General features: G+C 40.8%; 1 protein-coding gene across 3 annotated transcripts; it reads left to right on the top strand.

Annotated features, from left to right (window-relative positions):
- The first annotated feature begins 1,216 nt into the window (after window positions 1–1,216).
- On the top strand, window positions 1,217–26,470 carry LOC106586280 (glycophorin-C). Of its 3 annotated transcripts, none has more exons than XM_045707910.1 (6): window positions 1,217–1,489; window positions 1,981–2,196; window positions 6,030–6,066; window positions 19,609–19,644; window positions 22,892–22,933; window positions 23,914–26,470. In XM_045707910.1, the coding sequence occupies exons 3-6, from the start codon at window positions 6,045–6,047 to the stop codon at window positions 24,108–24,110; spliced, it is 297 nt and encodes a 98-aa protein (XP_045563866.1). In that variant the 5' UTR covers window positions 1,217–1,489; window positions 1,981–2,196; window positions 6,030–6,044; the 3' UTR covers window positions 24,111–26,470. The 3 variants fall into 3 exon arrangements, with proteins under 3 accessions (XP_045563866.1, XP_045563864.1, XP_014028886.1); XM_045707908.1 differs by having other exon boundaries at window positions 5,832–6,066; XM_014173411.2 differs by lacking the exon at window positions 1,981–2,196 and having other exon boundaries at window positions 1,224–1,489.
- The last annotated feature ends 267 nt before the right edge of the window (window positions 26,471–26,737 follow it).

Below are 26,737 nucleotides of genomic sequence, written 5' to 3'. Positions count from 1 at the left end.
TTAATCCAGGGTAGGCCAGAGGGAGGGGGCAGGAAGAGGGAGGAGGGGAAAGGGTAGGGCTATGTCCTCTTGCCAAAATGTAATCTGTGAATTACTGCCATTGACTTTAGTTGTAAAGGGTGTGGACTGAGCAAAAACATATTCATCATGGGAGTTATGTAGTCCAAAACTCTGGTATCGATTCAAACAAGGTTTCGCTAAAACTGACTTAACAGAAAGGGATTTTTGAGCCTATGGGAATGAAATTCATGGCTCTAGAGTTACAGTTGCGTGGAACGAGTGATGAGAGAACGACTGGAATTTGAACAGCTGCACAATGTTTAGGGAGTGTTTATCCACAAGCCATGTCCAGTTGCAACACACACTACATGAAGCCAGAGTAGTCTAAACCTTGTCTGCCTCAATTAGTACAGTTAAAGATTCTAGAGAATTATATAGAGGTATTCTAAGAATAACTCTAGATATTAATGAGCAAGGATATTAATATGCAAAGAAATTATTACAATTTAAGTAGGTGTCACGTCCTGACCATAGTAAGATGTTATTTTCTATGGTAGAGTAGGTCAGGGCGTGACAGGGGGTGTTTTTATATGTTTTCTATTTCTGTGTTCATGTTCTAATTTTGTATTTCTATGTTGGTTTTGTTTGGGATGATCTCCAATTAGAGGCAGCTGGTCCTCGTTGTCTCTAATTGGAGATCATACTTAAGTAGGGGGTTTTCCACCTGGGTTTTGTGGGAGATTAATTTTGAGTTGTGTATGTTTCACCTCTGTGTCACGGAAGCCTGTACAGAATAAAAATATTCCAAAACATTCATCCTGTTTGCAACAATGCACTAAAGTAATACTGCAAAAATGTGGCAAAACAATTAACTTTTTGTCCTGAATACAAAGTGTTATGTTTGGGCCAAATCGAATAGAACACATTACTGAGTACCGCCCTATATCTTCAAGCATAGTGGTAAGCTTGTAATCATTAAGGACTGGTGCCTTTTTTAGGGGAACATTTTTTTCTAAGCACAGGCAAAATCCTAGAGGTAAACACTAGGCCAAATCTACACTGGAGTTGCTTACCAAGAAGAAAGTGAATGTTCTTGAGTAGAGTTTCCTAGTTCCGAATAGCACGTGAAAGCGGCATAAAGTGAGAATCAGCCCCACAACAGCTGGGGATCATTTGCATGGTGCTGGGAGGGGCTTCCCGGTCCATTGGTGGAGTGGAAGAGATAATTAGTTAGGGGAATAGGTTTACAGGCACAGGGGGGGAAACAGTTCATGTGCTGCACAGCACACCCGGTTCTTAGGGCGAGAGAAAATTTGTTTTGGCTACAGACACTGTTAGGGTGAATTTCTTAAGGTGAAATATTTGTTAAGAGGGAGAACTGACTACCTTTAAATGTTCTGCTGCCTTGTTCTGAATAAGGGTTTCTTCTTGGAGAGTGGAGATAGAGAGCACAGGAAGGGGTTCTTGGAAACCTGTTGCTGTGCAGCTGGTGAGTGCATGCTCCTTTTAAGGTCCTTTTTGAAAACTATTTAGTATGTTTTTTTTCTGCATGCTTTTAATGCAGGGTAGTAGGGTAGAATTTTCTCTTGCACCCTGGGCAAAGTTATAACTGTCTGTTACTGCTCTTGACTCATGACAGGTTGTCATAGTAACACACCTGATGAAGACAGAGCTTCCTGAGTCTGTTTAGAGATATACTATACAGTGGCATAGTTGCTATTAACAAAGCAGGAAATAATGAAGCAACTTGTTGATTAGTTGTTTACTTACACAAGCATCCTGCAATTTTGAGGCTTGTTATAACCAGTAGGCTGTTTTCCCACCTCAACATTGGTCAAAGTGTTGCTGTGTCTCCTCACATAAGACACTTCTGTAAAGTTATAATTGAGGCAGACAGTGGTATGTAGCCTACATAGTGTTATACATCTATGAAGCAGTAGTCTGCATTTTATGAAAACTAAACACAAACTGCCTTTTCAGCTTATGTGACGGTGCAGCTGTGAATGACATCTGCCCTCATTGTGGCACCCAGTCAGCCATTAGACACCTAACACGGAAAACTTTGGTCAAAATTCCTTCTGTGGTACATGAAGTTCAGAATCAATGCTTGGATTCTACTTGACGCCCTTGAGTCAAAACGTTATGATTATGACTTGACATTGGTTGGGTACTGCAAGACTCTCCAAGACACAGAAGGTAAGCTCCTGTAACCAGGTAGCCGGGGGGAGGGGGCTTGCACGTTGTGTATTTTGCTTTTCTAACACTCAACGGTATGTGGGTACGCAGAACCGAGCCCCCACCCCCATCAAAGTTGCCTGTCCCTGGTCCACAGGGTGTATTGCATGTGTTAACTTCATGCGGGAGAGAGGCAGCCATGATGATACCCATGAACAGACAGACAGGGATAGAGGGATAGAGAGAGAGGGAGAGAGGGAGAGAGAGAGGGGGGCCACAAACAAACAGGTAAGTGCCTCTCCAAGCTCATAGAGTTCATAGACTGATGATCTGTCTTAGTGTGAATCAATCTGATTTATAATATATGATCTCTGATTAAATGATAGCAGCTTAAGTTTAGAGGGTATTTTGCATGAGCTAACTTCATGCAGGAGAGAGGCAGCCATGATTATATATATATTTTTAAATAATTTTGTAGAGTGGAGATTGATTAATTTCAGTTTGACCGTTCATGCCTACCTTTTCTTTATACATTTTTTTTAAACAGTGTATGTTGCTGGTTATTATTACATTATTACAACTGTATTATAAGTAGAAAATATTACGTTAAAAACCACACATTATTTAGAGCAGGAGTAGTAACAACCTGACATAGGGGAAGTGAGAAAAATGCTAGGAAATTATTCATACAGTAGCAGAGAAAGAATACAAAAGGGTTGTTTACTTGAGTATATCCACAATAACATTCACACTGGTATTCAGTACAGTATGAATGGTCATGGCCCTAAGACTGATTGGACTGTACCAGAGTAAGTGACCCTCTGCAAGGCCCCCCTTAGCGTTCTAAATCTGTAAGTTAATATTTGTCTTTATCCTTTTCTCTAAAAAGTCACTAATAATGAGCATTAAAAACCTGAGCATTCACAGGGTTGGTGTGAGGAGGGCAGAAGAGGGGGGTGAGGAGAGTTATTCAGCTCTCCAGACTAAACTGTATATCTGACTGTTTGACTGCGATAAGGCTGTGCTCCATGCTTCCTCACAGCAGCACTTCCTCTGTTTGTTAGAAAGCTGTTGGGTCAGCATGCTGCAGATACAGGGAAGCAGAGGGAGGAGGGCTTATGGACCATGTCTAAGGGAATGGGATAGTATAGGCAGCCTCAGATGTTATTTTGTATTTGTTTTATTGTTTTAGAGGGTAGATCCACTTTAATATTGCAGATAGATTGTGGATTCTATCAATGTAATTGTCTGCATCATTTCCAATCCCCCATATATTTTGTCCTTCTTTATTATTTTCCCCTAACCCTATCACCCCTCCACTAATTGGAGTAAACGAATGGACAACAAAATGTAGGCTTCAACTTCCAGCTTATACATAAACATTTTACAGACATGGTATGTATATTTTATATTAGTTATCTTTTTTTATTGTTTTTCCTTGTTTTTAGTACCACCCTTCAGCTACCCTCAACCCCACCCATCTATCCCTGAAAACCATCCACTTTTGATTTCTAATTTCCATATATTTTAACTGTGCTTTAATGTTTCACAGAAGTTCTGAACCTTTCCATTCTCATAATTTCTACAGATTGTAAATTAAAGATGAACATTTTTACTAAGAGTATTATTATACTGAACAAAAATATAAACGCAACATTTAAAGTGTTGGTCCCATGTTTCATGAGCTGAAATAAAAAGATCCCAGAAATGTTCTAAAAGCACAAAAAGCTTATTTCTCTCAAATTGTGTTCACATCCCTGTTAGTGAGCATTTCTCATTTGCCAAGATAGTCAATCCACCTAACAGGTGTGGTATATCAAAAAGATGATTAAACAGCATGACCATTACACAATGGCACCTTGTGCTAGGGACAATAAAAGGCCACTCTAAAATGTGCTGTTTTGTCACACAACACAATGCTACAGATGTCTGATGTTTTGAGAGAGCGTGAAATTGGCATGCTGACTGCAGGAATGTCCACCAGAGCCGTTGCCAGATAATTCAATGTTAATTTCTCTACCGTAAGCCACCTCCAACTTCATTTTAGAGAATTTGGCAGTATGTCGAACCGGCCTCACAACTGCAAACCACGTGTAACCACACCAGCCCACGACCTCCACATCTGGCTTCTTCACCTGTGGGATCGTCTGACAGGCTGACTACACCGCTCGTGTCGCGTGTGTGAGCGTTGCAAAATAAATTTAGAAATCTATATTATAGCAATATTCTGGAGATTATTTCATTTTCAAATAACCGAAAGTGAAAGGTTGTAATCTGAATAAAGGGAACAAGGCCATTTTTTTAAACGGGGTTAACCATTCTTACTAATCTGCTGGAAAACCATTTAGGACTTAAGTACAACTTTTGTATGACAGAATATTTTAGTGTCACGATCGTCAAAAGCAGTGGACCAAAGCACAGCGTGGTAAGTGTTCATCGTATATTTTATTTTACCTCAGAACACTACAAAAAATAATCAAACAATGAATACGACCGTAACGTCTTGTAGGCTTAACAAGCAGTACAAAATAAAAGATCCCACAAAACAAAGGGCTGCCTAAGTATGGCTTCCAATCAGAGACAACGATAGACAGCTGCCTCTGATTGGAAACCATACCCGGCCAAAACATAGAAAACAAAACATAGAATGCCCACCCACCTATCACACCCTGACCTAACTAAAGGTGCCCCCCAAAGGTGCGGACTCCCGGCCGCAAACCTGAACCTATTGGGGAGGGTCTGGGTGGGCATCTATAATCGGCGGCGGCTCTGGTTCCAGGCGTAGCACCCACACCGCCCGCTGATCCCCCCGCTTCTGTGTGTCCGGAGGAACCAGACCGTGGCTCACCGCCGGAGGCTTTGGACCGCCAACCGCCGTAAAGTGCTCATATTTTACTTTAATGAAAACACTAAATCAAAACAACAAAACGACCGTCAACAGTTCCGTCAGGTTACAAGGAACAAAACAGAAAACAACTACCCACAAAACCCAAAGGAAAAACAGGCTGCCTAAGTATGGTTCCTAATCAGAGACAATGATAGACAGCTGCCTCTGGTTAGGAACCATACTCGGCCCAACACAAAGAAATACAACACATAGAATGCCACCCCACACCCTGAGCTAACCACATAGAAAAACAAACACTCTCTCTCAGGTCAGGGCGTGACATTAGTAAGAGGTTCAATGCTTTAATATTTTGTAATTTCAGCCCTCCCTATTCATTATATTAATTGGCCCGTTTAATTTTGTCTGGTTTGCCGTTCCAAATAAAGTGGAATATTTTTTGCTCTATAATAAAAAATAAAAATTTGCTTGGTCTAGGCAGGGCCATAAGTAGATAGGTAAACTGGGATATGATTAAATAATGAATCAGCCTTGATTCTTGTTTTGACAGTTTGGAGTGAGATACTCAACAGGAATGTGTCTTACATTGTATCTGTGTAGAAATGAAAGATGTGATCTAAAGAACAGAACAGCAAGACCTAGTGAATGCAACAGTGCAACAGGTGTGTGGGTTTGTCTTTGTTCATGTGTACAAGCATTTGTGTTTGTTTGTATGTGTGTGTACAGTATAGGTTTCTTTGCACCTATACTAAACAGGCTAAGAGGGATTAGGATATTTACATACCATATTCTCTTACTTCCTTTCCCATAGAGATTTGATACCAGAGAGCCGAGTAACACCCCCACACTCTTACATCAGGATACACCTTTACCCTCTAATTTCTGTCTCTCTCTCTCTCTTTCTTTTTCTCTCTCTTTCTTTTTCTCTCTCTGGACGTCCTGCCTAACACCCGCTCTGCCCGGCATGTGGAACTCCACGGCTGTGGCCTTTAACACGACCCCTGACCAGGCGAAACCAGAAGCCATGACACAACCCATGCCAACCAGTAAGTATTCTCCAACAGTCCAGTCTGGTACCCTTGAACCACCATACAACTCTCTCTGCATGCCTGAGCAGCCTGGGCTGTGTCTTGCAGAACAGAAACAGATTGTAGTGTCACCTTCTGCTCCACTACAGTATTTTACAGGAAGGGATAATGGATGGAGTATGCGGGGTGGAGTCAGGGTGAAAGGACTAAAACAGATTCACTCTCACTGTACTGTAACTCCCGAGACCCCCTATACTCCACACTGTTGTAAAGCACACAGCACCTGACCTTATCTACCCCTGAGAGAGAAAAAATAGAAAAAGCACAACATATATCGAACACCTGGTAGTCTAAGAGGCATGCTGAGTGCTGCTTGTATTACTGGGTTTGGGCCAGGAGTGTTCCAATCAAGAAACCAAAACAAAATGAACAACAGCAAGCAGCTGTTTTATTTTACTCCTTGTGATCTTCCATTGTTGAGTTGAATTTCATCGTTTTTTAAATGTATTTATTTATTAGACTCCACCTGTGTGTGTCCTGTCAAGAGCTGCCTTGTAAAGTGGCCAAACATTGACAGAGCAGGAAGAAGATTGTTACAGTTGTTAGAATTTCTTTCAAGCATTGACATTTAAATGTTTTACATTTGAGTCATTTAGCAGACACTCTTATCCAGAGCGACTGTTAGCTAGGTGAGACAACCACATATCTCAGTCATAGTAAGTACATTTTTCTTAAATAAAGTACATATCAGAAAAGTAAAAGCATTTCCATACAGTTTCCATACATGAATGAACATTTATATTTACTGTAATTCTCTATATTTGCAGTACGTTTTCATTGCTATATGGAATATGGTGATGTGTGAAACTCACTCCTCAGCCTGAAGTGTCGCCACTTGCTCTGAAAAACTGCTAGCTTTTCGAAGGCGCCGACTGGTAAGACGCTTCGGGAAGGCGGTCATGTGTACTATAAAAGCAGATCTCCTAGGTCTCAGTGTGAGCTGAATCAGGAGGAAGCGGTACTCTCTAAGCTAGTAACGTGGCGACCGTTACATATACACAAAATAGCTCTTACACATCCACAAATTTACTGAATGAAAGAAAATTACTAAATAAAATGTTAGAATCAAGAAATGCAAATTATATTGATCAATTGAATACTCTACATTTTGAAATATCCAGATGTTATAACGAGCAATATCTGAGGGTTTATACTTTTATCAGATCAATCAAAGTTCATAATTAAAATCTGATTTGAGCAAAAACAAAAAATATATAGGCCTATATTTGAGCAAGTTTTGATATACAATACGATTTCATGTGGCGTGAAGAAAAACACAAATTCTCAGTCTTTGAGAGTTCATCATTGAATATGTACTGTATTGACAGACAGGTAAAAAAGATATACATTGTCACATACACCGAATAGGTACAGTCAAATGTGTTGTTTTAGGTTGTCAGCTGCCATAAGCCAAAAATACATGCTGGAAGTGCATGGTCATGTATTCAAAAAATACCTAAGGCACATAAGTATGGAGGGGGGGGGGGGATTAAGTAGATTCTTGTCTGTTAGAAATGCCTTCACTTTTAAAAGTCAGGGCGACTCCAGCTATGCTATATTCACAGCTGTCATTGTGCGTGCTATCCATTGTGCGTGCTAGGGTTGTCTGCTAGGGTTTGGGGGAGACGGAGCAGGCAGGCGATATGACAGCTGTGAATATAGTATCTCCTCAGACCCCGGGCCCTGGGCCTGACAGTGGGGAATGTGTTGCCAGAGTGACAGCTAGACATCCACAGGATAAAAACAGTCATCTCTCACAACCAACCACTTTTACAGAGTTGTGGGATTTAACAAGGTGCAATCTTATCATGAGAAAAAGTATCCCCTCATTAGTGATGCAGTGACAAATAGTTAATCTGGCTGGATATTAGAAGCAAATTGCTCAGGCTGGGTTGAAGAAGTTATGAACATTTAATAGTGTATATATATATATATATATATATATATATATATATATATATATATATATATACTGTATATATATTCATCTCTGTGGGTTTCAGGATAAATTACGGGACCACAAAGTGAGGCTGTATGGAGAACACCACCACATGGGCCACAGGTTTAGTCAGTGTCTGTCTCATCAGTGTGTAGATCAAATTTTATCTCCATACATCTGTACTATCTGGAGCATTTAAGTTAATGACATAATAGCAAGTCTTATCACTCAATACATCTGTAGGCTACTATGAGAGAGACAGTTATGGGCCAAAGAAAGAGGCAGGCAAGCGCCTGCAGACATTATAAAACTGTCTTTCAGGGCCTGATTGTTCCTTCTCCTGTTTTCCGGTGATGCGTTTTTAAAACCCATTTTCATAACAGAGGAGAGGCAGCAGCAAACATCATTCTATTCGGCTACTTCAGAAAATGACTGGTTCTCCAACCCTTGCATAATAAGCTTTAGGAAGGGAGGGTAAAATTTTCCTCTGCACAAGTCTGTGAATTTATTATTTCTCCTTGTAAGCACGACATTCCTTTCACTGAGCACACCTGAAAGCCTGAAACGCGTAAAAGAATATTAGAGGGTTTTAGATTTAATTCGATATTGTGCAGTGACTACTGACAGGAATTAGGTTGAAGCAAAAAAGAGGTGATCACTTCGAGGTCCAATTATCTCAAAATAGGCGATGAAGACCCAATTTTGGAGACTGACTTGTCACTTTTTGATGAGGATAAGCTCCAATAACTCTGCTTTATGAGATATTAATGATTAAGCGAGCATAAAATTTGCCATCATGCTTGGCTGCTGATAACCCTAAAGTGCTAGGAGGGAAATGTGATTTTAATGTTAATTGACAATTACCTGCCACCATGCCTACAGGTTGAATCATTCCCTGCCTGTAGCACAAGACAATAACACCATGGGAGCCACAAAGTCCAGCATTTCGCTACACCTGCATTAACATCTGCTAAATATGTGTATGCGACCAATAAAATGTGATTTGATTTGAAATAAAGTACATGTGTGGCACTGTCATAGGAGTGCTTTGAGATCATCCTCATATTTTCATATGGTGGGACCAAAGATGGGTAGACACCTGGGCTCATTCAGGTGTCTATATCCTTCACCATACAACTGCGATATGACTGTAGTCAGCTTTGTGTTGTGTAGGAGACATTTTGTTGGTGAGCTGAGGATAACTAGCAGAGTGTGAGTGATTCTAGGGTTTATGTATGTAAGGCTTTTAGTTAATAACTACATGACGTCACGCACAGCCATGAATGCAAGATTCATTTAACCACACACTAAGGAGTATGTCAATTTGACCATATGTATACAGATCTGTTAACATCCATTTGCTCATCAAGCACCAATTGTGGACCGGGACACATTGAATAGGTGCATTAAATAGGTGTTGAAGAATAATTATCTGTTTTTCAACCAGCTGGCAGGGCTGTTCAAAAACACTGAGGCAGCGACCTGATGTTTGTTTGGATAAGCTGTTCTGGTGGCTGTCACTCAACATGTTCTCATTAGCCTGCTATAGAAAAGAGGCCCTTTTCTATGTGTTATCAACTTTCACTGTGCTAGCTACCATGTTAACTTTCTGCAGCATATAACTGCAACCTATGAATAATCAGACATGGAAATAGAGCCATTATTTTCCCACACACACTAACCCCCAGTGCCCCTATCTTAGTTCACAGAGACAAGCATGTAGCATCTCAGACACAGAGTAAGGAAAGGACCCAGAATAATGAAGATTCTCCATTTTTAGTATGAAAGCATATGTGTCAGAGGAGCTGAGAGGAGATGACAGTAGAGCTGACCTTGACTTGTCTGGGCTGCTGGAGTTGTGCATTCGGGAGAGGCTGTGGTTGTGAGGAGGCAGAGAAGGAGATTTCCCCTTCCTCTGCTCTCACTATCAGGGTTTTTACTCTACTTTTAGACAGGTAGAAAGATTGATAGAGAGAGGGAGAGAAAGAAAAAAGCGGGAGAGAGAAAGAGAGCATGCTTGACAGAGGAGGACACAGACAAATACAGAGAAGCAGAGTGACAGAAGGGAAACAGTACGTGGCAGGCTGAGAGAAAGTGCTACAGAGATAGATTGAGCCTGGGATGGATGGAGTAGTTGGAGAAATCGATAAGAAATTAAAGGGAGAACTGGAGTAGAATTAAAGACGAGATGGGAACAGGAAAAACCCTTTCTGTTTTCTTGGAACAGGATGTGTTGTATTTAGAACTGTAGGGGTTGGAGGTATTTTTCCAGGAGATGAGGGAGAAGAGGAGGAGGATGTGTTTCTAAACCAGTGTGGAAAGAGGGGAGAGACCCAATAACAATCCCAGACTGGAGTCTCTGTAGTGTGTTTATCTTACTCCCCCCAGAGTCTCCTCCCCTATCCACTTCATCCCTCAGCTCCATGCTCCACAGATAACAGGACAGATGTGCTGCCACAGCAGCAGCACCAACTACCTCACACTCTCCCTCTCTCCCTCATGCTGGTGCTATAGCTTCACACCGGGGAGGGCCAATCAGGTGCCTGGCAGGGAGGCTAGATGCTGGTCCTGGAGGACAGCTGTCCAGTACGTTTTCCAATTCCCTTGGAGCGTCTGTCTTTCAGTTTCTGGAGACAGCAGAGGTGCTTAATTGATTCCACCCAGGGTAAAGGGTGAGAACCTCAGATGTTTATAGCACTCCCATACAGTGTAAATCTCAGTGCAGGAGTGTTACACACATATCTAAACTGAGAGAAAAGCAGGAGAAAATGGTACGGTAGCTCCAAAGAAGTTTCAGGCTCGAATATCTTCTGTCGTCAGTACCCACAGAAATGTTATGAGTAATATCTAAAAGTTGTTTCCGATTTTGTAAAAAATGTATAGCATTTGCAATGAATCAAATTCCAAATATTCGGGCGCAGGGTGCAGAGTTGAGATGCAGTTAATTAGGCCAAAACCATGGCAACAAACTTTCACTGCTTTTCTACAAAAGAGCAAAAGCCTTCGCCAGGCGCTGAACCTATCTGCCACAGTCTGGACTGTTTCTTATCTGTTTCTCCCTGATTCACTGGTCTCTCTGTGTGTGTCTACAGTAGTTAGCCCGGCAGAGAACAGACCTCTTTGTATATCCCCATAGGCGATAAGGCAACGGGGAGCACAGGACAAGGCACCATCTGTCCCCAATAATCCTCAATCATGCCTGAAGCAAGTCATCTGATCCTGTCATAAGATTTCATAGCCATTAACAATCTGGCCCAGACTCTTTCCATTCCCCCTTTACCCGGTCAGCAATGGGACAACTGCTGTACCTTTTACACTACAAGGAAAGAAAGGAAGAAGAACAGAAATGGAAAGTAGTGTTCTACAGTTGCCAGTGCCATATGATTGGAAGAGATAGGGTCTCCCAGCTATATTCCCAGCCAGATTTGACCCCCAAGGCCAACCTGGACTCAGTGGAAGACTTAACATAGTAAACGAAAATCCGGGACGCTCAAATTAGTATTTTGTTTACTATGTTACGTCTAGTCTATAAGTCCGGGCTGCCAAGGCAGCCAGTGAGAGAGATGGATTAGTTTGCTGCCTACCAGTGTCTTTCCAAGAAGAATGAGGAGAAGGCACGGGAAATGGTGTTTGTCATCTCCTTCAGCCTGTCGTGTGAATGTGTTTGCATTATGAAGTGGGGTTGGAAGTGGACTCAGGTTGACTGTAACTCTCTTGAGGATATCCCCCCTGTTGAAGTCAACGTAACACAAATACCATTGTTCAGCTTTCATTAAAAACAGTTCCCAAACCATAACAATTCAGAAGGATAGACTAATTCATGAAAGGCATGTTTACATAGCATTATGGGCCTCCATGGTCTCAAACAAGTTCATGAACCCTAACTTTTCTTTGTTGTTTATATTTGCCTAAGATTTTATTCTGAAGTACAATGCAACCATTGGTTGTTCTCCAAAATAAAACGTATGCTCATTATTGTTCATAAGCCACTCTGACGCAAATACAATTCCGTTGCCATAATTCACAGGGGGAAAGATCTTTCTTCCTGCTGCCAGTAACCTTTAGCCTCCAATTATTTTCCCTCTGTGTGATTTTGTAATGATGAAGTGTGGTCCTGCTATTGAATCGGTACAGGGGAGCACTGAGGTAATTGAAAGGATCTTAGGGAAAGTGATTTCATTTCTCAAATAACAATCCCTGAGGCAGTCTCCAGCTGACAGTGTCTGATTAGGACTAATAACTGTTTCAGCCAGGGGGCATATGTTACGTTTTAAGTATTAGTAGCCTAAAGTTAAGATGACAACTGTTAGCATAGCTGGTGGACTGGTTAACTTCGGTCAGTCAGGTCAAGTAAGGCTTTCGCAACATGCTGGTATAGTGATCTGATCTGCCAGATGACATCATGTTTATTGAGGTGTCTATTTGTTTGATTTTGATGATTGACACACATTCAGGGCACCACCTCCTTCTCTAAAGGTGTGTGACTTTCTCAATCTATTGTCTGTATTCCTCCTTTTGTGTTGTAGTAAAGTAAAGGAGAAAGGTAAAAAAACAGGGAGAGTGATGCTGCTACTATATGTGTCCAACACAATGTTTCCAGTTTATTTCCCAAACCTTCAATAGGTAGGTCCTATGTCCTCAAACAGGTTTTTCACAATTTGGCAGTAGACTCTTGTCCAGTCAACCAGCCATCTTAACCCTGTGAGACCCAAGCGTTTTTGCAACACTTAGAAAAAGAACTCTAGCTAAGAATGTTTGTTTCTCTATTTTCTATCTACAGAATCACTACATCATGGAGAAGACAGGAGGACACACAGCAAGAGATACTGGGTCTAAGGAGATTAACTAGGTAGTGTTTGACATGAGTTTACGACCTGTTGCATTTTTGCACTTGGAGGTCTCACAGGGATAAGAGACAAACAGTATTTCCCTTCCAGCTTAATTTTCCAATATGATCTCCCTGAAACATAATATTATTTCCCAGTCACTAAATAACTATATATGTGACCTGGTGACCAATGGGTCATTCACAATCTCCCACATGTCAACTCTCTCAATAATTCAGAATCCATTTTTGCCTCTGAAAAATGAAAACATTTCCTTCATGCAATTTTAAACTGACCTTGTGCTTGGTAAACACTATTTCTGCAAAGCTCCTCATTTATTTTTCTGAGCCATCGACTCCAGTTGAATTTGTTATCATTTTTCACTTTATGTTTTGAAGTGAGATCGGACAGTGTCATCAAACAGGATGTGCAGAGGGCCAGCCCTACTTCACCCAGTGACTCAGGAAACATGTGTCCACAATGTTAGATATAAATCTTTAACTGGTCACTCAGGCCCCAGATTATAATTGGTTTGACAACCAGTGCTCGAAACCAAACACCCAAAGCCTAAACACCCAGTCTTACACGTTCATGAATTATGACAAGTCATTGTCAGACAAGGAGAATATATTACAGAATCATAACACTTTATTTATTTATTTGGAATACTACAGGATATAATTCCAAGAAATTATACATTTTTGCATCCTTCTCACAACAATATGAAGCTTCCCTGGAGGTTTGACCTAAAATATATGGTTATTCGATAGGTTGTAAGGCTCCTGGTAACAAGTCTCTGAGAGGGGATCTGGGGCACACCCTAATCCATCGTTCAGACAGCTCTGGGCCCGACAAATAAGTGACACTGCAAGTGGGGGAGAAAGATAATTTGTTTTGTCTTCTTAATCAGAGCTGCGATATTGGATCCAATGTTCTATTGAGAGCCGTCCTCATGGTGGCATGGTAAATTATAAGATGCCAATCTAGAGGCTTCCTCAACAGGTTAATTACTTTTAGAGTATTCCGTGGTAGTCCGATGATAACATTGTCATCGATCATTCTAGTAGAACTTTGATTTTGCAACAGAACTTGCAGACAGAGACTACGGAGTCTGAGAGGCTGAGTGTGAGAGAGATAGCGAGAGAAAAGCCTGAACACAGCCAGATACAGACAGAGGAAAGCAGAGCAAGAATGTGGGGGAGAGGCAAGGAAAGATAAGGGAAAATGGAAAGTAATGCCAAATACTTGAGACACAGTGTAATGGTTTAGTGTAATGGTTCCGGGGCGTGGGTGGAAGGGATTGGAGGGGCCAAACATGTTTTATTACAGTACAGCCCACTGGATTACAAACAAGAGTTTGTGCTGAGGTGTGGCTGCCCTGTAGCCTCAGTCTAGAAGCCCCACCCCTCTTTTTATCTTCTCCTTTCACTCTTCCTCTCCCTGTCTTTTTATATAATTCCAGGTTTTTTCTCTAATTGTCTTTTTTTCTCTCCATTTGTCCCGGTTGCTTTCCCTCACGCCACACCCTTCAGACACCTGCTTTCTGCAAGTTGTTGGCCTCCTCACTCACTTGCTTCCTTCCAGAGCTGTGATTGAAATGTTGTCATTGAGAATTCTGGTCCCGGTTAGAGCCTCTGTCAGAAAATGGATAAGGGTTGTCAAGGTAGCAACGAGCAGCGAAGTAGCCATGGAAGGAAAGGGGAGAGGGATGATCATGGCACATGGGTAGGTCTGCGAGAACCAATGCTCCACATACTTAACTTGTTACAACACAACACATAACATTTGATAAACAACCTCAGGTTCCAAGGAGCGCTCCCTCAAGGACCAATTTTCTGATAGGATCTCTCGTACAATCATGCCTACAGCCAGAAGAAATATGCTTTCCACTTTTGATGGGATGCCTGATAATAAAAAATGTTCAACACTGAAAATACAGGTTTGTAAAGCCTGTCCAAGTTGAACACAAAATGGTGTCTGACAAGCTTAAAACTCCAACTCATATATATGATATATTGGGCTTTTACGGGGGAAACCCACTCAAGGCTACCTACAGACCTGGTCTTCTTCTGTATACGGCATTTCACTCCACAAATTAGCTTTACGTAGTATCCTTGGCAACAATTACAAGACCTCAGACTTAATCATATTTTACCTTAAACACAGACTGTGTATTACCTACTGTTTCTCAATAGGCCTAGATGAAGTGTACTGATAATTGTGTTTATTCAGTGGACCCTTTGGAGAAAATAACAGCTGACTGTTTTGTTTTGAAAATTGCATTCTGTATCTACGAGATGGATTGAGTTTTGTTTTGTACAGTCTGTATTGATTGAGATACCCAGCCAGATTTCATTAAATTAAACTTTGAAGGCAATTTTTTTACTACTGCACTCTCTCACGCTCTGCCCGTATGCGGTAGACAGAACTATTCTGATGATGACTTTGCTGTGTGTCTGTTTGTAAAGACTTCATTGCAAGTTCATTACTGATGTTTCCATATTGCCAGATTGCACTGGCATTGCTTGCATTTCATCAAAGCATCTGACATTACTGCTGTTGAAAAGATTGCACTATTGCCCTCCCAATCAACCTAGTCTAAAGTAGCAGAAGAAAGAAACTCATTAGAATGTGTTGATTAGTTATGCCTGGCAGACCGTTCGCAAGTTATTCAAATGTGTGTCGTTCTGCTGCTTCGTCTCTCAGGCGGTCATTTACTTTCATTACCATCTCTGGAGATGATGATCAACCTGCATCACTGCTACAGAATGCACTAGATAGAACAACGCTGAGTAGTTTGGTGCCTATCTAGCCTAAATGGCTGCCATGCAACTTGAACTGTGTTTTGCAGGAGATCTCTAAACACACAAGGGCATGCTTTCTGCTAATACTGAACGTACAGTTCATCAGTAAAGATACCGTCTAATGTAAGTGTTTATCCTAGAGCTGAGTAATTAGCATTCACAGTGTTAAATGGCTGTCACGACTTCCGCCGAAGTCGGTCCCTCTCCTTGTTCGGGCGGCGTTCGGCAGTCGACGTCACCGGCTTTCTAGTCACCACCGAGCCATGTTTCCCTTTTCGTTTTGTTTTGTCTTGATTACACACACCTGGTTTCAATTCCCTTATTATGTTCCTTATTTAACCCTCTGGCTTACCTTTCTGTTTTGTCCGTGATTGTTCATTATCAGTGGTTGTTGGCACTGTTGTTTCCTGTTGGAGATTTTGCTTGTGTTTATGAGTAAACTAGACTGTTTCACTCAAATCTGTGTCCTGCGCCTGACTCCGCTACGTCTCCAAACCCAGTTCATTACAATGGCAGTATAAAGAAAATATGAAGTGGAGGTTCCCATTAGAGATCTGTTTTTACCTAATGAACTCATAGAGGCTGGTCAAACCTCTCAGATTAATAATTTAAAATGACATGTCTGCATGGTTTCAGAGCTGATAAGATGCCTCCCTCCCCAGCTTCCCACCGCTACCCAATCCTTTCCTCCGTATCCTTATCACAACGTGACTTGGAGGTCAGTGCATGAGTAGAGTACAGTATGTGAGGGAAATATTAGTCTGGAACATGGAAGAGAAAAGGCTGCTTTGGCCAGCTCAAACAAAGTAGCCATTTTGATTAGCGAAACATGATTGTTTTCTCAGACAACAATGTGCATGTAGCCAAGAAAATGTGGTAAGACTGGATTGCAGTCCATTGTACATACCCATACCTACCCACACATACCTGTACATTCTGCCTTTTGTATAGTCTATCAGGGAGTTGTGCTCTTGGACTTAATGGAAGCAGTAAGCTCAGGCTTTCAGTTCCTCAGAATGGCTATGAGCTACTGACTCAAGTGGCGAAATAAAAGCAATTCTTCAGTCAGTCATTTATTGCCCTTTCATTGAATAGTCCATTTAGATATTATTTTTGTTGTACAGCGCCATACCAGTCTTACTCTGACAGTGCTCTTACTGCAGGGGATAAATAAGAAATATGTTTTCTCCTCTAAGTGATGTGACGAGGAAAATGATTGAGAAAGCCAAAGTAATTTTTTTTGTACCTGCAGTGTGTGGGAGAGGCAGGGTTCAGAACACATGTATATGAATTATAGACCAACGTTTTTAAAAAGTAATAAAGTCAAATATGTTTGGAGCCCAGGCAGGGAGTTTGAGGTGAATGAAAGATACAAGAGACAAACCCTGCATATTAAAACTCTTCTGCAAGGATTAAGTTCCCTTGGCCGGCAAATTGAAATATTTGACATTTTACTCAGGAGCGTTATCTTAATGCATTCTAAGACCCTGACATTGGGAGAAAGTTCATTGTTCATTTATGGAGACCTTGCAGTCTCAAGACCAGATGAGTAGGTTTTTGATGTGATTGGTTATGATTTCTCCTGGTTGCTTACGTAACGTATACCTAGTAATATTGTTGCTAATGGTTGGTGCTTAGCTCAGCCACAAACAAAAATGCTGTACATTGACCATGCTATAGGCTTGTGTATCATTTTCTTGACATGCAGTATATGTATTTAGAAAATTCAGTACACAGTATAATAAGGGGAAAATAAATAAAGGGAACTGCAATATTATCATGTTTAACCAAGACACAACCACTCCACCTGCCAGAACTCCAAAGATGTGCATTTCATTTTAAAGGACACTAAGTATTTAGATTTTTCAGACAGCTGCATGAGCAGCCCTCAGCATGTTAAATAATACAAGACGAGCATCCTTCTACCGAAAGAGGAAGAGCAGAGAGAGAGATGGGGGAAGAGAGAGGTATTTATCCAGTCATTTAGTGGATGTTTTCACCCTCAGTTAGGCACAGGCAGCGGTCCACAGCTGAGCTGTTTGCTGACTGAAATCAGGAGTCAGCCATATCCACCAGACAACGACAGGTGGGAAATACAGTTGAGAAACCGCCCTTGCAGCCCATCGATATTAAAAAGTTTGAAATCTCTGAGGTGAAACAGTGCTTTGAACACCTTCTGTTCAATCCTTGAAATTCGAAGGCTGTATTGAAGAGTTTGCAGTTTTTTTTGCAGTGTTATCAAAATTCATATCTGGCATCTACATATTTGACACTGAATTTTTATGTTAGTCTCCCAATCTCCCATGTTGTTTGATAGGCTCTGCTTCTCAGACTGAGATGAAGATTTTTCTCAAGACCCTTCTGCCACTTCATAATTGGAGAAGCATTGGTCCAACAAGCAAAATGATCCCAAATATTTGAGAGAAAAATTTAACAGAAACTCACCAACAAGTACAAGTTAGTAACAACACCACAACTGTTGATTTTGTTTGAGACATAATTGTGTTGCGACAGCATGGATGGCCTCAAGTGACCGCTGCCAAAAAACCAAGAGTGTTATTGTCATGGTCGCTGGCATTTGCATTCACCTCTCAAGACTTATCACATCTCCATTAATGACATCCCCTATGCCAGCTGGCCCAGAGAGGGAACCAGGAAATTGACTGTCCAACTGCAATACCTCTATACTGAAAACTACTTTAGAGCACCAACTCTGCACTACGTGATAACATTTTCATTAAGATTGTCCCATGCAGTCTGATAGTGTGAGAAGCAAGATGCCAGCTTTTCTAACATTTAAATGCATATTATTTACTTTTCCTTACGATGGCCACTAAATTGGACAGCCATTTAGGGACCAAGAGCCACTAGAGCTAGATGCGGCCAGGCTTTAGCATATATTTATTTCCTGAGAATATCATATCAGCACAGTGTCAGCCACAGATCTGCAGGGTGGAATTAATTTGGCTTCCAGTTCCCCCTTCCTTCCTACAGGGAGACACTTACCAGGCCTGCTTCACAGCCGGCTTTGGGCAAGATTAACGCCACTTCTGGGAATGCGATGAAAGCAGTGTCTCGTTCCCGGGGCAAACTCTTCCGCGGATGTGTCGGCGAACGAAGTGAAAGAAGGAGGTGATGCACGTTGGCTAATGCTCTGTGGCATCCAATACTCACCACCCTCCTCACGCCTTTGCCTGCCTGTCGGCCTCTTTGGCTTCTGGTGAAGGGAAGAGAAATCTGCACTTGGATGTAGCTTAGTGGTCCCTATCGGGGGCAGTGCAGATGTCCCACTCTCCATGTCGCGGCAGCGAGTGGATCTTGCTAACGAGGCTAACGAGGAGACACCTCCGGGCGAGACAGGCCCCCCGTGTTTGCTTGGCAAATTTATCAGGGATTTGAGCTCTCTCCTCAGCTCTCAGATCTTGGCTGGCCTGATTAAGTGTAGACCATATAAAGAAATTAAACTTAACCCGTTCCCCTACCCTGAATTATGGATGGATATATTTTTGTTTTTAAAAAAGGATAGGATGCCTCTCTCTGAATTTCACCATGCATCTTTGTAGCAGCTTAAACTATTGACCTCCTTACTGCCTCATGTGATGATGAATCTTGCCTTAAGCAAAGTTGCTATTTTTTTCCAGCAGGGTTTCCTTGCAAGTATTTGGAATTATGCATGGACTTGAAAGAGTGCAGTTCTGTAACAAAATATTGAGTAACATTGTCTACCTACACTTTATAAGAAGTATAACAGTTATAGCTGTTGTGTAATTATGTAAAAGTGTTGATTCAGCGACTATTCATATATAGTAAGACTGTGATGTTGAAAAATGTATTATGATTATACATTTCTGGAATGAAAGTGATATTGTCTTCTGAATCTTCCACTGTATTCTACAACCAAGCACTGCTTGCTTTCTTTGTGTATTCACAGGTCTGAGTGAAGCAGCAGACATAATAACCCCTGTTGGTGAGTTTATTTTTCGATAAAGTATCTTAAGTTTCTGCATTCTGAATAATGTTATGCATTACGAAATCCAATCTAGATTTTTACAAGGGAATGAGATTGCATAGAGGTATCCTGTCTTCTATCTGATAAACAGCGATAATACACCACACTAAAGAACGGTTATATTTAGATAAGACAAAATACATGCAGCTCGGCAGCAGACACAGGGTGTTTCTCAATATGCATACTACCGTGCTCCACACTCTCATGCTCCGAGTGCATTCTCCCCGAGGACGTTCTCTTGAGTATGTTCTTTTGAGGACAAGAGTGTGGAGAACACATAAAACATTACATTTGAGAAATACTCACACTCCCCCTAATGTATTACCTGACGCTGCATCTCCCCATTCACTGAACATTCTTCCAACCAGGACAATGGCAACAATAGAGGCAATACAAGATATACGCAAAGCAAACGTTTACTTCATAATTGTCAGCTAGATATATGTGAATTGTAGTAATCTAGCCACCCAGCAAGTTAAACAAGCAACAATAACCTAAAACTAATGTTATGCAATGTACATTGTCCTGGTGTAGCTAGCTACCAATTCTTCATGGCTAGCTTGCTAGTCAGTAGGCCCTATTGAGTTACCCATTCACTGAACCTTCTTCCATGCTCGGAGCACGGTAGGGAGAAGTGAAGGTCTGTGAGTCTGCATCTAAAATAGCCAATCATATTTGGATCAAGATTGAATGACTTATGGAATTCATATGCATATTGAGGCCCCCAGAGCAGGCAAGCATTCGTCAAAGTCCATAGGCCTAAAGTTGATGTTTTTTACACAATTGAAGAAAATAAAAAATTCAAATCTTGATTTAGTACACAGTAACGGAATGGGCCACACATCCTGGACACTGTCCCATCCCAGCTGCTTCACTTCACTACTCTGTTCCCACAACTACACACTGAGGATCTGTTGTTGAATTTCCCTCCCTCCGTCCCGAATGAGAAGGCTTTGTTAGGGCTTTTTAATTGCTGAGAATGTGTCCACATCATAAACAATGCATCGAGATGAGGATCTAATGAGTGGGCGAACACCAAGATGTGTTTCGGGTGATTAGGCATTAATGAGGCTGCCTTTTAATTGCGCACTTTGGGGTCTCCATTAACTAATCACTATTTTGTTCTTCCTTTCTTTCTTCCTTCTTTAGCTATAGCGCTTTCTCATGCTTGCAGGGATCGATCTCCATTTTGGATTTAACATTGTGTTTTTATAAATGACACGGTTTCGGCTTTGACTGACTGACTCTGTGACTCTGTCCTTCAAAGAAAGTCAAGTCAAGATGGGCAGATGTTGCCTGTGCAATAATTCATGATTACCTTTAATCACTTTCTTTAATGAGAGTTTTGTCCCCCGGTGACGGATACAAAGTACCTCTCTGCACACACACACACACCAGGGAGACAGCTGTCTATAAAAACAAACCTTTATGAAACATTTACATTTGTTAAAATAACAAAGTAAAGCCTGGGGAAACTAAATATTAATGTGGTTCAAGATACATGGGATAAATTGAAGATAAAATAATTGTTCTTACAGCGTTATAACTACACACTGTACTTTAGCCATCTATGTAACTTATGTAAACCTACACTACCGTTCAAAAGTTTGGGGTCACTTAGAAATGTCCTTGTTTTTGAAAGAAAAGCACAATTTTTTTCCATTAAAAAAACATCAAATTGATCAGGAATACAGTGTAGACGTTGTTAATGTTGTAAATGATTATTGTTGCTGGAAACAGCAGATTTTTTTGTAATATCTACATAGGTGTACAGAGGCGTACAGAGGCCCATTATCAGCAACCATCACTCCTGTGTTCAATTGGCACGTTGTGTTAGCTAATCCAAGTTCATCATTTTAAAAGGCTAATTGATCATTAGAAAACCATTTTGCTGATTAAAGAAGCAATACAACTGGCTTTCTTTAGACTAGTTGAGTATCTGGAGCATCAGCATTTGTGAGTTTGATTACAGGTTCAAAATGGCCAGAAACAAAGACCTTTCTTCTTAAACTCGTCAGTCTATTCATGTTCTGAGAAATGAAGGCTATTCCATGCGAGAAATTGCCAAGAAACTGAAGATCTCGTACAACACTGTGTACTACTCCCTTCACAGAACAGAGCAAACTGGCTCTAACCAGAATAGAAAGAGACGTGGGAGACCCCGGTGCACAACTGAGCAAGAGAACAAGTATATTAGAGTGTCTAGTTTGAGAAATAGACGCCTCACAAGTCCTCAACTGGCAGCTTCGTTAAATAGTACCCGCAAAACACCAATCTCAACGTCAACAGTGAAGAGGCGACTCTGGCATGGTGGCCTTCTAGGAAGAGTTGAAAAGAAAAAGCCATATCTCAGACTGGCCAATAAAAAGAAAAGATTAAGATTGGCAAAAGAACACAGACACTGGACAGAGGAACTCTCATCCCGGAGTCGCCTCTTCACTGTTGACGTTGAGACTGGTGTTTTGCGGGTACTATTTAATGAAGCTGCCAGTTGAGGACTTGTGAGGCGTCTGTTTCTCAAACTAGACACTCTAATGTACTTGTCCTCTTGCTCAGATGTGCACCGGGGCCTCCCACTCCTCTTTCTATTCCGGTTAGAGCCAGTTTGCTCTGTTCTGTGAAGGGAGTAGTACACAGCATTGTATGAGATCTTCAGTTTCTTGGCAATTTCTCGCATGGAATAGCCTTCATTTCTCAGAACATGAATAGACTGACGAGTTTCAGAAGAAAGGTCTTTGTTTCTGGCCATTTTGAGACTGTAATTGAACTCACAAATGCTGATTCTCCAGATACTCAACTTGTCTAAAGGCCAGTTATATTGCTTCTTTAATCAGCACAACAGTTTTCAGCTGTGCTAACATAATAGCAAAAGGGTTTTCTAATGATCGATTATTCTTTTAAAATTATAAACTTGGATTAGCTAACACAACATTCCATTGGAACACAGGAGTGATGGTTGCTGATAATGGGCCTCTGTACGCCTCTGTACACCTATGTTGATATTACAAAATCAGCCGTTTCCAGCTACAATAGTCATTTACAACATTACAATGACTACACTGTATTTCTGATCAATTTGATGTTATTTTAATGGACAAAATATGTGCTTTTCTTTCAATAACAAGGATATTTCTAAGTGACCCCAAACTTTTGAACGGTAGTATATTTGAGCACATCTGAAATCCCTTTATTTTTGCCTCGTTAGATTGCGACGTGGATGATGGATACTTTGATGCCATACTAGGAGGTGAGTTATAATAGAGTTCTTATCATGCGCAGAACATTCAAAGGGTTTCCATCAGCTTTGCTTCCCTCTGCAAACCTCATCCAAGTCAATATGGCTGATGGATTTGATGCTGGAGGCAGACATCCTCCTTAGTTTAACGATGCAACACAAAGACATCGCTTTCCCTTTCTTTCAAAGCAGCAGTCTGCTAAATGTTTCGGAACAGAGCTATTTAAAGCTAATTTCTGGAGTCAGCCAACCAACGGGACAAATTTTACATATAATGCCACTGCTATTTTTATGGCACAAAATACTGTCCTTGTCTGCCAACAGCTGTAACAGACCACAAAATATGCATTTAAAAAGACACTTTTTGTCCTTCTTCTGCCAGTAATGTGTTCAAACTAGAATCTAGCGTGAAACTGACTTTTTATTATCAAGAGACTGGCATTCCACAAAATAGTCAATTAAGTTGCAAAACATCTTCACAAGTTGTGATTTTTTGGCCCAAGCCAGTTTTTTCAAACTTAACAGGTCACTGTAGGACAATGTGTCTCTCCTACCACATTACCGCTACCATTCATTGTTGGCAAACCATCACAATGAACTTTGATTGCACTATTGTCCTTTGAAAATAACAGAGAAACAGTTGTTTAGGCCTGTACTTGTCTCTGAACACCACATTATTGAACAAACTCTTGTTTTGTATTGCACTCTGTTGGCATATTTAAGCTTGATAAGTATTTGGAGATGCATATCCCTTTTGGTTTTGGGATGGCATTTACCAACCATCAAGGAACAGTCGTCTTTCTGATCCACATACAGTCCAATGACTTTGCCCATTCAAAGATCAATGACACTTCAATGTCGAAGTCCTGCCTGTGCAGAATCGCGGGCTATTGTGAAAAGCATCCCCCATTGTATTTTGTCATTGTGATAGTGAATTGTCATTGTGAGACCAAAGTCCTTGCTGTAACACCCTCATCTATCTCCATTTGCAGCTGTCATTGCTGCTGTGGTCCTGGTGCTTCTTTGCTTGGCAGTGGTAGTGATTCGCTACATGTACCGGCACAAAGGCACCTACCACACCAATGAGGCCAAGGGCACTGAGTTTGCCGAAACAGCGGATGCGGCACTTCGAGGCGACCCGGCTCTGCAGGATGCCATGGACGAGAGCAAGAAGGAGTACTTCATCTGATCTCAGGAGCGGCACCCCCTGCTGTTTACAATGAACTTTAGTCTGCCAAAATAAGTTTATTTTGGGGTTGGAGGATAGAAAAGCTTGGAAAGGGGGTGCAAAATGCCCTCGCCATACTGAGGCTCAGAGTGACAGATCAGACAATCTACCAAAGAAACATCAGATGCATCTTACGATAATATCAATTCAGTATTCTTCCCCCTATCTGTTTTTCTCTCCAATATATTTGGCATATCACCAAGCATATATACTTTTCAAAACACTGCCTTTGCTATTAGGAGGCTATATTTGTTATGCAGAAGTGGGGAACTGTCAGGAAAAAAGCTTCTTAGGAGGATCTAAGGCACCCATAGACACCTATGCCTTCTGTGGAAAAAGCAAGAGTATTCCTAGAACACAGAGTTGGAATTAATGGACCCTTCTCAAAGATGTCTATGATGAAAGTAAAGGAAGTGAATGGATGTAGAATTTCTCTACAAGCTCAGAAAACTAACTGTATTTTCTAATGGTATTGAACCCAAAGCAAAATCAATTTTGGAATGAAGAAACCTCTCAATAAATTGTAGGAGGAAAACATGGAACAAATTATGTCGAAGGAAGCAACTTTTACAGTACGAAATTAATCACCAATTGACCCTTACCAAAATCCTGAATATGTCTGGTTGCTCCCGGAATTACTTTTGAATAACTTTTGTTTGGATTGTGAATGTCAATTTGTGAGTGTTCAAGGGAATGCCTTTAGCATTGGTTAATAACTAGTTAATTACAGATCCAAAGAGATAAAGTCAGAGCTGAACAAGCTAAAACTGCAGGAAGACCTTGCTGGATGATGTTAGTTGTGAATACCAATGTGATGCTCTGTCTTAGACAGGGAGGACCAGGGTTCAAACAGGTTCCTAATGACAGTTTCTCACTAGTAGCCTGTACACTGACTAAAATCAATTCCAAGTATATTGACATGCTATTTGGATAGCCACAGAAAAACAAACATATTGTGGTCTTCCCATCCTGATTTGGGCTTAATAAATTACACTAACTAAAAGTATTGTGCGGATTGTGTCCATAAAATGTTTAGCATGAACATTATAGACCTGACATTTCTTGGATTGATGCAGAAATCAATGATGACTTTGTGAGCACCAGAGGTTCTTGTATGAATGTCTAAGGGTGGATAAGTGTTGTGATCTGGTCAAGGCCGTAACCATATTTGTAGAACTATTTTTGGGGCTATTTCTTGGAACACTGTAATGATGCTTTTTAAATTTCCTTGCTAAGGAAAAATATTAAAGTACAACTCATTCAGCTGTAACTGCACTGACTCAGTGAAACGACAACTGCAATCATTGGATATTGTTTGTGACTTTCCGCCAGGACGATACTAAACAAAAATGAGAACACCAAGGATTTTTTTTTTTTTCAATTAATTTTATTGTGGTGGAAATGGCAACTGAAAATAAGCCCCCCATGCTCCAAATCTAGTTTCAATTCCCCAAACCCTTTTTCTCTTCTCTGCTGGCTTTGATTAATGTGAACTTTTCTTTGTCTCCATGATTGCCAAGTTCTAAAAGAAAAGAAATGACCGTTTTCTTGATTCAAAAAGAAGGTTTGTTAGAAAGGACAATGCAAGATGGCTCCTCTGCAAATTATGCTTTGATAACTAGTGCTGATGCAAACAAGTATAAGACACATATGCAGCAATATAATTATTCACTCTCCTGAGGGCGGACACTTTTTTTTAGATCACACCTTAAATGGAGAGTAAGACAATTGCTACCAAAATGTATTTAATCTCTGCTGAAGATAATGACATTCTCTCTAGCTTGTAATTTCCTAACACAAGATAAAAATGAAAAGGCTTGTAGTAAGAGGATGCATGGCTATGCCAAGGCATAGCATTTAACAAAAGCTGTTCCAGAACTGAAGATACCTTGATCGCAGAATTGTGCATCATTTGTTTGCTTTTGGCCCTCTTTGCAATAGTGCATGTCATTGACTTTCACTATAAGTGTATTTCATACATTAATAGCAGCTTTCAAACTGAGAGCTCTCTGTAACTACAGTTCATTTGTTTTTTTTTCATTCTTAACTGACAGGAGACCACTGACATTGAGAAACAGAGAGGAAAGATCTGAGCTAGCATCAGCAGCAGTAAGAAATACAACTTTACTCTCTGTTTCTTTTGCACTGTGGGATTACCAGATTCAAGTGGCAGGAATTTACTCTTTACATCCCCTTCACCTTGAATGTTTTCTTAACTGTTGAATTATTCATGTTGGCGCATTATTTTGAAGCTCAAATGTTTTATTTATTTCCAGGAGGTAAATCCAACTAAAAGCAAATAAAAGGCATTCTAAGTCAAATGTACTATTTCCAAGTTTTCGAAAATGACATATATAAATGTATTATTAAGTGAAAAGTGCTGCTCGGGTTCAGAAGTATTTTCCACGACTCGTGAGCCGTGACTGGTCTTCCAGATCAATAGACAGCCGAGTGTAGTCATAGCTAGTCTGTTTGTCAAGAACTCTGATGAGCCCACTATCAAAAGACTGCTGTGAAACGTATCAAGCATGGCTCCCCTTGCAGAGAAGATTTAGTTCTGAACGGTAAACAAGCTGAGAAACGATGAA

This window comes from Salmo salar, chromosome ssa25, assembly GCF_905237065.1.
Source record: "Salmo salar chromosome ssa25, Ssal_v3.1, whole genome shotgun sequence".
In the NCBI taxonomy this organism is placed as follows: domain Eukaryota; kingdom Metazoa; phylum Chordata; class Actinopteri; order Salmoniformes; family Salmonidae; genus Salmo; species Salmo salar.
This window is presented reverse-complemented; position numbering and strand designations above follow the sequence as displayed.

Coding starts and splice junctions, on each gene's coding strand:
- LOC106586280 (XM_045707908.1), top strand. CDS start 5,985: ATGTGGAACTCCACGGCTGTGGCCTTTAACACGACCCCTGACCAGGCG. Junction 19,645..22,891: donor AGACATAATAACCCCTGTTG/GTGAGTTTATTT, acceptor TTGCCTCGTTAG/ATTGCGACGTGGATGATGGA. Junction 22,934..23,913: donor CTTTGATGCCATACTAGGAG/GTGAGTTATAAT, acceptor CTCCATTTGCAG/CTGTCATTGCTGCTGTGGTC.